General features: G+C 51.1%; 1 protein-coding gene across 1 annotated transcript; it reads left to right on the top strand.

Moving 5' to 3' along the window:
- Window positions 1-2,639: 2,639 nt before the first annotated feature.
- On the top strand, window positions 2,640-4,004 carry LOC125339403 (coiled-coil domain-containing protein 121-like). Its single transcript, XM_048330538.1, has one exon. The coding sequence runs from the start codon at window positions 2,640-2,642 to the stop codon at window positions 4,002-4,004; it is 1,365 nt and encodes a 454-aa protein (XP_048186495.1).
- The last annotated feature ends 7,202 nt before the right edge of the window (window positions 4,005-11,206 follow it).

Genomic DNA, 11,206 nt, shown 5'->3' with positions numbered 1-11,206 from the left:
TCGCAACACAATTTGTCATCGCTAAAATATGGAACCAACCCAGATGTCCCTCAATAGACGAATGGATCAGGAAAATGTGGTACATATACACAATGGAATTCTAAACCTCTATCAGAAAGAATGACATTGCCCCATTTGTAAGGAAATAGGACTTGGAAAAAATCATACTAAGTGAAGTGAGCCAGACCCAAAGAAACATGGACTCTGGTTTCCTTCATAGGAAATAATTAGTATATCTCTAGAAGTCATAGCAGAAGATCACAATAGCTCAATAGCTATGCCTGTATGGACACATAAGATGATGCTAAGTAAAATGAACTCCCAATTATGGAAGTAAGTAGTATTATCATTGTTGTAGTTATTTTCAACATGCCCTGTGAAACCCTACCTCTTTTTTCTCTCATATCCCCTTCCAGTTGTTTTACCCCTGCTATTACTGTAACTGATCTTAGTATCTTGGATACTGTATATACATGTATTAGAACTAGGAAAGGGAATACCAAAATTGAGAGACAAAGGATAAAAAGACAAACCATTGCAATAGCGATACTTACAAAAACTAATTGGTGTAAACCAACCCTACAACTCATGGGGGAGGGAGTGAGGACAGGGGAGGGGGGATAAATGAGGGAGGAGGTAACAAGTTGGATAAGAAATGTACTCACTGCCTTAGGTATGAAACTGTAACCACTCTGTACTTTACTTTGACAGTAAAGAAGAAGAAGAAAAAAAAGCTAGCTATTCAAGCTTTAAAGCATGCTTTAGAAAAGGGCTCCAAGAGCTAAATAGGTATATGTTTTCTTAGCTCCAACCAAATTGCTGAGCTTTATATTCATGTCATTTATAATGAAAATCTTTACGTAGCACTGAAGTCACCTAAATGTCCTAAATGTATATCATATGCCAGAAGGAACACAGAGATGGCAATGTAAATGGCTGGAATACGGTATGCAAAGTCTGCCTCTTCTATTTTAGAAGTCTCTCTCTGTTGGCTAAAAACTACTTTCACAAAAGTATTAATTACCTATAGTCAGATTAAAAGATGCCTGGAATGTTACGGCTAAACACGAATCCATTCACTGGCCAATTCCCTTCGAGACAAGACATGGCTTGCTCTCGTCTAGAGTTTCTCCAATCTGAACATAAAGAAGTGTCTTTAAGATGAAAGGCACGCTAAGCATTCCATGGCCACCCGAACCCCTCGCTGGTGTGCAGTCTGTTACACGTGTCCTCCCTTGGTCACAGCGTTAGGGGCTCCGGGGCATCCCTCAGGGACACCCCGTCTAAGTGACCAAGGCTGTGGAGACACCGGATTGGGCACAAGGGTCTGACAGACCCTTCCATTCCTCCCGGCGCACGGTCGCACCCGCGGGACAGGCTGGCGAGTCCCGGGCGATTGCAATGGTGCAGGGACCGAGCGAGCGGTGCACCGTCTCCTTACTCCGCTCTCGCCCCCGAGCTTTAAAGCTGAGGTCTATTTCAAATCGCGCGCTCTCCATACTCTACGCACAGAAGAGTGTCCAACCGATTTCGGTGTTTCTGTCACTTACTGGTCGCTTTGCTCCTCAGCTCCGGAGATCACAGGCGGCTGGGCTCTCCGGTGAGCCCCGCCACGCCCTCGGGGGAGCTGGGCTCCGCTCCCGGGCCTCCCCGTCCGGGCCTCTGGGCGTCTCATCAGCCGCAGTTGACCGCACTGACCCGCGATGCTGCGGGGCGCATCTGCACACACAGGGTTTGAATCCCACGGGGAGCCTGCTCCGAATCCCCCGAGTCCACCTGGTCCCTCAGGGCACGCGACGCGGCACCGCGGGCCGGCGATCCGGGAGGGCTGCTGGCGCTCGGGCCAGGCCCAGGGCTTCCCGCCAGGATGGACTTCCTGCGGGCGGGCGGGCGGGCGGCTCGGCACTCGGCGCACCGTCGGGCGGGCGCGGGGTCGGCCCGCTTGGCTCTCCCGGCCGGCTGGCCTCGGGGGGAACTGCGGGGCGCCGCCTTGCTGCTGGGGAGCGGGCCACGTGCCTGGCGTGACGACGTCAGCAGGCCGGCTGCCGGCCACACTGCCCAGGAGCAGGAGCGGGCCACGTGCCTGCCGTGACGACGTCAGCGGGCCGGCTGCCGGCGCGGCGCACCGTAGGAGCGGGACACGTACTTGGTGTGACGACATCAGCGAGCCGCTGCCCGCTGAGCTGTGCAGGAGCGGGCCACGTGCCTGCCGTGATGACGTCAGCGGGCCGGCTCCCGGCGTGGCACACCGCGCAGCGCAGGAGCGGGCCACGTGCCTGACGCGACGACCTCAGCAGGACCAGGCCGGAAGTGGTGCCCAGCGTGGGCTGAGGGCCGGGCTAGGGGCCCACGCATCCCGAGGGGCTGACTGCCTGGGCCTCTCAACCCCCATCCAACCTACCCACGCTCGATAGAGCGGCCTCGGGCCCCCACAGCGGAAGTAGCCGCCCCGGAAGTCCCTCCTCCAGGCCCGGCCACGGGCGCCGCCATCTTTCCTCCAGCCCCGCCCGCAGCGCCACGGAGACGCGGCAGGGCTAGAGAGACCTCTGGTTCCCAAGGCCGGGCCTCAGTTCACCACGTGGTCGCCAGGCGCCGGAAGGAGCATCGGGGTCGACCGGAAGCGGCCCCGGTGGGACAAGATGGCGTCCCCGCGCGCGGAGCCCCCGGCCTCGGCGGCCCGGCGGGTGCGCCTGGCCTTGGGCTCCGGGCGAGTGGCGGCCCCGGGCCGGGAGCCGGCGGAGGAGCGGCCGGCGGAGGAGCGGCCGGCGGCGGGCCTGCTGCGGAGCCGGGCCGCGTGCAACCTCCGCACCCGCGTGGTGTGCGAGCTCCGCGCCGACCGGGCCCTGGCCCTCCAGCAGGCCGCCCTGGCGGAGAAGCCGCCGCGGGCAGCCGCGCCCCCGAGCCCCGGCCCCGGCTGGCAGACCCTGCGGGCCTGCCTGGACGCCTGCTCCTCCCTGCTCACGCTGGGCGAGCTCGGCGCGTCCCCGAGCCAGGCCTGGGAGGAGGCGGCCGGGCCCCCCGCGCCGCCCCCCGCCGCGGCCCCCGCCACCCTCCTGACCCTGTGCCTGAGCCCGCAGCCGCTCACCCGGCTGGAGCGGAGGGCCAAGGCCCGGGCCCTGCTGGCCCTGCAGGCGCTGGCCCAGCGGAAGGGCGAGGCCCGGGGGAAGCAGGGGCCCCTGCTGCAGGAGAGCCGGCGGCTGCTGGAGGAGAAGCTGCACGTGTACGACGAGAGCAAGTTCCTGGCCGACCACCTGAGCCGGGTCAAGGAGCAGTGCACCAGGAAGCACCAGGCGCTGTGGGAGGAGTACCTGCAGCAGAGCGCGGCCATCGGGCGAGAGCGGCAGGCGCTGGCCGCCCAGTACCGCGGGCGCAGCGCCGAGCTGAGGACGCAGCTCATGCAGGGCCGGAAGGCGCTCTCCACCCTCAAACGCCAGCTGCAGGCCGTGATCCACAACGCGAAAATAAAGGAAAGGCAGGATATGAAGCTGGAGGCACTGAAGCAGGAGCAGGCCAGAGTCCTGACCGACACCCCCCTCAAGGACCTGCCGGCCCACCTTGAGTTCCTGCAACGCCGGGAATCGCTGGAGAAGAAACTGGAGCAACTGGAGCAAATGGACCTGAAGCGGTGCGGGGGGAAGCAAACGAGAGAGCTTGCCAAGAAGGCCAAGGCCCTGGAGTCGACAGCCAGGCAGGTCCATTTGGAGTTCTGCAGCGGCATCAGCACAGCCCACAGGCAGATAAGGAAAGACCTGCAGGAGCTAAATCAGCAATGCCAGAAGCTGAACGCTACCAAAAAGCAGTTGGAAGCACAGCAGCAGAAGCTGAAGGAGGAGCAGTGGTATCTGGAAGCCTTAAGGAAAGGGAGACGGCGACTGCAGGCACAGCGCGAGAGCGAGGATGTGTGCCCCAAAGCACGGGCTGCTCCGCAGACCCCAAGGCGCCAGTTCTTAGGTCCCCAAGCAAGAATAAACCCAAAAGGATTCCTGCAGTTGGCCATGAAATAAAAACCAGCACAGTACCGCCGCCTGGTGCAGGGTGCCCGTGAAGGCGGCCTCGGGAGAGCAGCTCACTGCTGGAAAATACCCCAGCATGGAGGATGGAGGGGGCTGTGTTTTCCCCTGAAAGATCATTTTGAGGATGTGCACTTAGGATCCTAGACTGGTTTGGGCCTGTTGAGGGTGCCAAAATTACCCCTGATGTCCCTAATAAAAATTCTAATTTTAAACTTGCAAGAGGTTTGGAATGCTTTCTTTTAAAGAGTTGTGTGTCTTAGCAGTTCACATTCTAATGACAAGGAAAATTACCTGGTCATAGTACACTTTTTAGTTTACTCAGTTTTTTTTTCTTAACATAGTTTGTCGTTTATAAAGAGCCTTTTTCTTATTAATAAGTTCCATGTATTTGTGCTCATTAAATAAAACTAGGAGCTGTGTTTTTTTAATTGGTGCATACTGAGTCTGGATGGATCATAGTTGGAGGAGGGGCTTTGTTTGGTGAGTGTGGTCCTCCTGTGTTATGCCGAGGCCTCCTGATGGGGAAATGTGTACAGAATTGTATTTTCTGGGAATTGCTAGCAATGCAAAACTTCAAGATCACTTGCCACAGTTTTCAATTTTTATATACAAAATGAATTCATTTAGGACTGGATTAAAAAATTCTCCTTTATTGTGCTTTTAATGTCTGGCTTTATTGTTTATGAAAAAACATATACTTTTATTAATAATGCTTGCTACCAAAAGACAAAAGCCTACCTGTGATGAGTTAAAAAAAAAAACAAAAAAAACTGCCTAGGCTGGGTGCTGGTGGCTCACCCCTGTAATCTTAGCTCCTCCAGAGGCTGAGATCTGAAGACAGTGGTTTGAAGCCAACCCTAGGCAGGACAGCCCCTGAGACTCTGATCTCCAACTACCCAACAAAGCTGGGTAGCTTTATTGTGAGTTGAAGAAAGGTGGGAGGAGGTGGAGCCTAGCTAGAGGAAGTAGGTTCCATGGGGAATGACATGTTTCACTGATCCCTTCCTGGACTCCCTTCCTCTGTTTCCTGTCACAGTTCTGCACCTGCTTCCACCACCATGATGTCCTGTCCTGCAAAGTCCCCCCAAGTCAACTGTGCCAGCCATGAGAAACTAAAACCTCTGAAGCTACAACCTAAAATTAATCAGTCCTCCCTTTCTGCCTGGAATTTGACCACAGCTGTGCAAAGATGATTAATACATTTCCTTTCTCAGTAACCCTAGGTAATAAGTACTATTGTGACTGCTCTCCATTGCATAGATGAGATAGCTGAGTGCCAGAGATAATGAAGAGTGGCATGGTCTTTCAAATCTACTCTCAACTCCTGCTGCTCCAAGAGTTAGGAATTGAAAAAAAACAATCTAATACCATCTTAGGGTAGCTTTTATAGCCCAAAGCCTCCCACCCTTTGCACAATAAGTATTTATTTTAAATAATACTAAATAAAAGACTTTTAATATAATCGGCCTTTGAACTGTGGTCAAGCTACTCATATATACGTTAAACTCTCTAAAGGAAGGAGTCAAGGACACGGTTGTGACTTTTTTGCCCTGTATGGCTGAGGTAGTCTTATTAAACTACCCAAATTACAAGTCAGGATGTTTAAGGACCTTTGCCTGCCCTCCTCTAAACTGCAATCTTGGTTGCTACTTTTGACAGAACAGCAGTTGAAATGCAGAAGGAGAAAGCCGTGAATTTTCAAAACGAAGCTGGTACTGAACTCAACCATTTTCTATTTCATATCTGCCTATCTATCTATCTGCCTGTCTGTCATCTATATTTTTATCACTCTGATCACAGCTTGGTGACCATAGACAGTTTCAGCTATGGACTTCCAGTTTCTCTGTAAAATCGGGGCTCAGGAAGCTGTCTCTAGGAAGCTTCTCAATGATGTTTCTCCATGTAAAGGAGGACCAGAGGTGGAGGAGGGAGAGTTAGGGAGGAATCATTCTAGAAGAAGGAACAGTGTTCTCAAATGATTGAAGGTAAGAGAGTGTGGGGGAAAGTCAAGTTTGTAATAGTTTTAACTGGAAGTTACCTCTTAAGAAGAGACAAAAAAAGGATGACCCGGGGTTCGAGATGTGGAGTAATTTATCCCTAGGGCAACAGGAAGCTATTAAAGGGTTTTGGTAGATAAATATAGCTCGTATTTTCCAGGCTTCACTTAAGGATTCATGAAATAACATTTGCGATCTTTAAAAATGAACACTAAGAAAAGGTATTTCCTTAGGTATTTACATCTGCTCTCCCAGATAGAAACTACAAACATCATCCATAAAGTGTACAGAAAAGCACCTTGAGGGTCCCCTTTCAGTCATGAAGGGGCTCTTAGACATTTCCTTTTGGCTGATTCATGAAGCCTAAAGCATAGAGCCAAAAGCTAAATGTCTTAAATGTCCAATATCTATGTGCTTATAAACAACTTTAGTGGAATCATACTTTCAAGCATGCTTTCATAATTCTCATTCAAATAACAAAACCATCATTGAGTGTTTATTAATTATTCAAGAACACCCTTAGCCTTTCCAGATAACAACTATGAAGTCAGTGTACAAAATATCTTCAGCTATTAAATTCCCAGGTACTCAACAAACAACAACCAGGATCCAAGGAGCTGCTGTAATCAAGTAAGCCTGGAGCAGATACTGAGTGACTAAAGTGTGGGAAAAATACATTGTGCTGAGAAAAAAAAATCAATTATTGAACTCAAGTAGTTCATGCTGCAACATGTTTATATAATTACTACTTATCCAAAAATGCACACAAATGAATCTTCCTCCCTCCTTATCCTTCTCCAACCCAAAGATAATGACATATAATTAATACTTCTTTCTAGAACTTACTCTTAATGCATTTTCATTCACTCAAAAAATTTTATTGAGCCAGGTATCAACAGCTCACAACTGTAATCCCGTTTATGAGACTCTATCTCCAAATAGCCACCCAAAACCCAGAAGTGGAACTGTGGCTGAGATGGTAGAGTGCTAGCCCTGAGCACACAGCCAGAGACATTACTCAGGCTGTGAATTCAAGCTTCAAGATCAGTGTGCCAATGGACACACACACACACACACACACACACACACATTTTAATTGCGCTTCTGTTCAGAGCATTATGCTAGACACTAGAAAAGAGAAATTAGTAAGACTTCACTTCTGCTTTTGAATTGCTCATTGTGATATGAGAGAGATAGACAGATTTAGAAAAAGAAAAGAATTGAAATACAGAGTCTATTGGGATATACAAGGTATTGTTTGAAACTGGAATTTATGCTGTCCCCAGAATTAGGGTCAAAATAAAAAATAAACAGGAATTCCCAGCTGCAGTTTCTTACTAAACAATCCCTTTTACCCAGGACAACAGTCAATTTTTAATAGGAAAAACAGGAAGCATCTTATTCAGAACTGTGGTTGAAGGATACAGGCTGAATATTCATTAGGATGGGGGTGGAGGGAAGCAGGAGAGAGAAAAATAGCAGGAAGCCAGGAACACCCATAGCATGAGAATTTCTCAAACTGCTTGAAAGCGTTCCCTAGACAGCCTCCACTGAAGAAGGCTTGTGCAACTGTCCTATTGTGGAACGAAATGTGATCGTGATAACTGGGTTAGATAACAAACTCGTCTCTAGCTCCTGAGAAGATGCCAGCTCCCAGGCTTTACATCCATTTCAGCAATGAAGCATATGAGAGTAAGAGCATCATTTTCTTTCCGTGCTGTCACCTAAAGTCAGATGGAAGGAATACAAAGGCGGAAGGAAACCGTAATTACGATGTAGTATAACCAGGAGTGTCAACAAAGAATAACATGCTTTCTTCTTGCTCAGTGGGTTCTTAGCCACAACTTCACAGCCACGGATGGAGAAATGGCGTCCTTGGGCCTGGCTGAATGGTTGGTGACTTGTGAGCCTAGGTGCAGACTGCCAGACAGGGCATCAGACACACCCACGAGTGCTGAAGCACAAGACAGTGAACTGGCCTAGGAGAAGGAGACTGGGATTTTCTTTTCCTTTCTCTGAAAGAACAAGGGGAAAAAAAGGCACACTGGCAGTATAATTAACTGTCAGATGTCTTGCTGAATTAAGACATTATCTTTGAATACAGCTTCTCAAATGGACAGCTGAGTCATTTGAAAAGTGACCTAGAAAAAAAATGTAAGAGCTGCAAAATACTTCCCGGCAATATTTAAGTTAAATGCATTTGTCTGCACGGCACAAAGGAGATCAATGTTCTGTATTAGTTAAACTTGAGGTCATTTAAATGTGCTTCCCAGTCGCTGAAAATAGGTAAGGTGCAACAAGGCAGCTCTTTAAGAGTGAGTCAGAGCTGTGTCACCTTTCTCCCTCCTCCCGCCTCTGCCCACCTGGCTCCCGTTCACCTCCTGACAAGTCCCCAGCCCTGGTGTTCTCCTCTCACCTCTTTCTGAGGGAGATGGGGTGTGGCCGCAGCAGGTGGACTGACTCCCTTACACCCCCAGTCTGCACTCAGTCCTTCCTACCAAGTTCCTCACAGGTGTACAGCAAACACCTGGACCCAACAAGCAGAGCGAAAACATGTGAGGTAATCCTCTCGGGTACCCTCCCGCTCCTCCACACGCACAGGTGGAACTTCCCCCACCCCTGTCTAGACACAACTGGAGCTTCCTCCGGCTCCCGGGAGGCCTGCTGTGGCGCTGAATAAGACACCGGGGCTCATTTCCTTCCTGCCTTTTCTCTCTTTCTTTTTCCTTACTTTCTTCCTGCTCCTTTCCGCCTTCCTTTCCTCCCTCCCCCTGTCTTTTCTTTCCTTCTTTCTTTCTCTCACTATTTCTTTCTTCTCTCTCTCTCTCCCCTCTCTCTCCATCTCTCCCTCTCCTGCTTGCTGTGTTGCAGGGGGTCTTGTGCATACCAGGCAAGCACTCTACCACCAAGACAACACCTCCCGCCTAGGAGCTACTTGATTTGATTTGATAGCTGCAGTTCGCAAGGGTTAGTGTTTGGACCCCTTTCAAGGCGATGCCCTCTTTTCCTGCTCAGTCCCTCTGAGCTTCCTCACGCATCCTTTCTAAAGAAGGACTACTTGTCTTTGGTGAAGGAAGTTGGATGGTCGCAGACCACTGTAGTCATGGCTTCTCTTCATGAAAAATGAGAGTTGAACATAACGTGGTTTGTATTTTTTTTAAATCACTTGAGACCCTCTGCCAGTCGTTTCCACCATCCTCCACTCAAAGTCCTCATCTTCTGGGAAGCTCACAGTTAGCATTTTCTCATCTGGGCTCAGAGATTTGACACTGAGGTCTCACAGGTATCGTGCTGCAGAATTCTGATCTGCACCGTTTATGACCTAAGACCCAATTCCTCGTGCTGCTTTGTAAAACAATCTAGACAGACAGACCGACAATCACCATGGGAACCATCTGGAGTTGGTGCTTCTGCCCATCCCATTCTGAGAGGAGACCCGGAGGCCAGCACGCACCATGCTAAGTTTCCACCCATCCACGGACCCCCAATAGCACCCCTACTTCCAAAGCCCTGACCCACCCTCTGTAGCCCCTTTTAGAGATAGACACTTAAAACGCGGTGTTGACTCAAATCACTCCACACCACTTGGAAACCCAGGGAACTTCACCTTCAGGAAGGGTGAACACAGCTTTGGCGTTTTATAGGGTTCAGTTGTTCGCAGCCTTCTCTGTGGGAGAGCTTTCCTGAACTCTGGTGAGACTCCACGTGCCGTGGGCTCCAGGGCCCCTGGCGGGCTGCGTGGGTGGCTGCTCCCTTTCCAGGCTTAGCCCTAAGGCAAGGAGGGCCATGGCATCTGAGATGAGCAGCGGGCAGGCAATTAGCAACATGCCAAAGTTGACTCTTCTCTACTTTGTTCTTTTACACAATCTTATGGGAAAGTAATTTCAAACCAATGATTTCCTTTCTCTGGAACATTTTACTAATTATAAACAAGTCCCACTCAAGGGCATGGAGAGAAAAGAGTTCTCCAAAGTCTACACGACCTCTGTGCTCCTGGAGGGCAGGTTAGAGTCCCAGGGCTGAGGATCAAATAATACATCCCGAGTGCTTTAAACAAGGAATTCTTCCTCCAGGGTTCTGGATCTGGCAGGGCAAGGGCGAGGTATGGGCAGGGCTCTTCTATTTGCCCTGGGGTACCATGGAAGGACCGCCTCCAGCTCTACCCCAGCCTCTGGCAGCTCCTCGACTCTTGGTAACATGACTCCAATCCTCCCGTGTAGTCTTTTCCTGTAGACATCTGCTGCTTGGCCTGGCATTGATTTTCTGCCAGCCATATTGGAATTGGGACCCCACTGCTCCAGAGTGCCCTCATGTTAACGATGTGTTCAATGACCCTATTTCCAAAGAAAATCACATTCTGCGGCACCGAAGGTTAGGCTTTTCCTGAGAACAGAACCCAGCAGACGGGTATCAGTAACTCAGGCTCCACATGAGGTGGACAAATGACAGTTTCCGCGCGCATGGAGATGATGCGTGTACGTGGACCACGGTGTTATTGTGAGAGCCAGAGAACGGCTGTCCTGTTCCTGGGACCAAGGACAGGTAGTCACAATCCCGGGTGAAGCCTGCCAACACTCCTGCCTCTGCCGGTTTGTGGCCAGAGCCATGGCTGCACGCAAAGGCCTGCGAGACGGTGGAGAAAGCCACTGCAGGGGGGTTGCAGGGGGCGGTTGGGCGCCTTTGCCATGTTCCAGGGCCACCTTCATCCCTACGTTGCTGTGAGTCTAAACTAAGGAGGCTAGGTGGACTCAACTAACATACAAGTGGGCGGCCCCCCCCCAATCCGCTCATATCCACCAAGGGGTAATTCTTTCCAGAGGTAAAATCGCTCCAGTCTACAGGAGGGGCAACGCCTTAGCATCCTAACTTTTATGAGGAGGGGTAATGAGCAGGGGTAGAGCCAGCCAAGGTCCAACGCGTTCGCCTTTCCTGACCCACTGTGGACAAACTCTGCCCTAGGAAAGCCAGCGTGGGTGCCTCTCTCTCCAGGCACGCGGGTGACACGGTGCACACCTGCCTCTCTCTCCAGGCACGCGGGTGACACGGTGCACACCTGCCTCTCTCTCCAGGCACGCGGATGACACGGTGCACACCTGCCTCTCTCTCCAGGCACGTGGGTGAGCACGGTGCACACCTGCCTCTCTCTCCAGTCACGCGGGTGAGCACGGTGCACACCTGCCTCTCTCTCCAGGCACG

Source organism: Perognathus longimembris, chromosome 21, assembly GCF_023159225.1.
Source record: "Perognathus longimembris pacificus isolate PPM17 chromosome 21, ASM2315922v1, whole genome shotgun sequence".
NCBI classification, from domain to species: Eukaryota; Metazoa; Chordata; class Mammalia; order Rodentia; family Heteromyidae; genus Perognathus; species Perognathus longimembris.
Note: the sequence above shows the minus strand (reverse complement) of the source record. Positions and strands in the feature narration are given on the sequence as shown.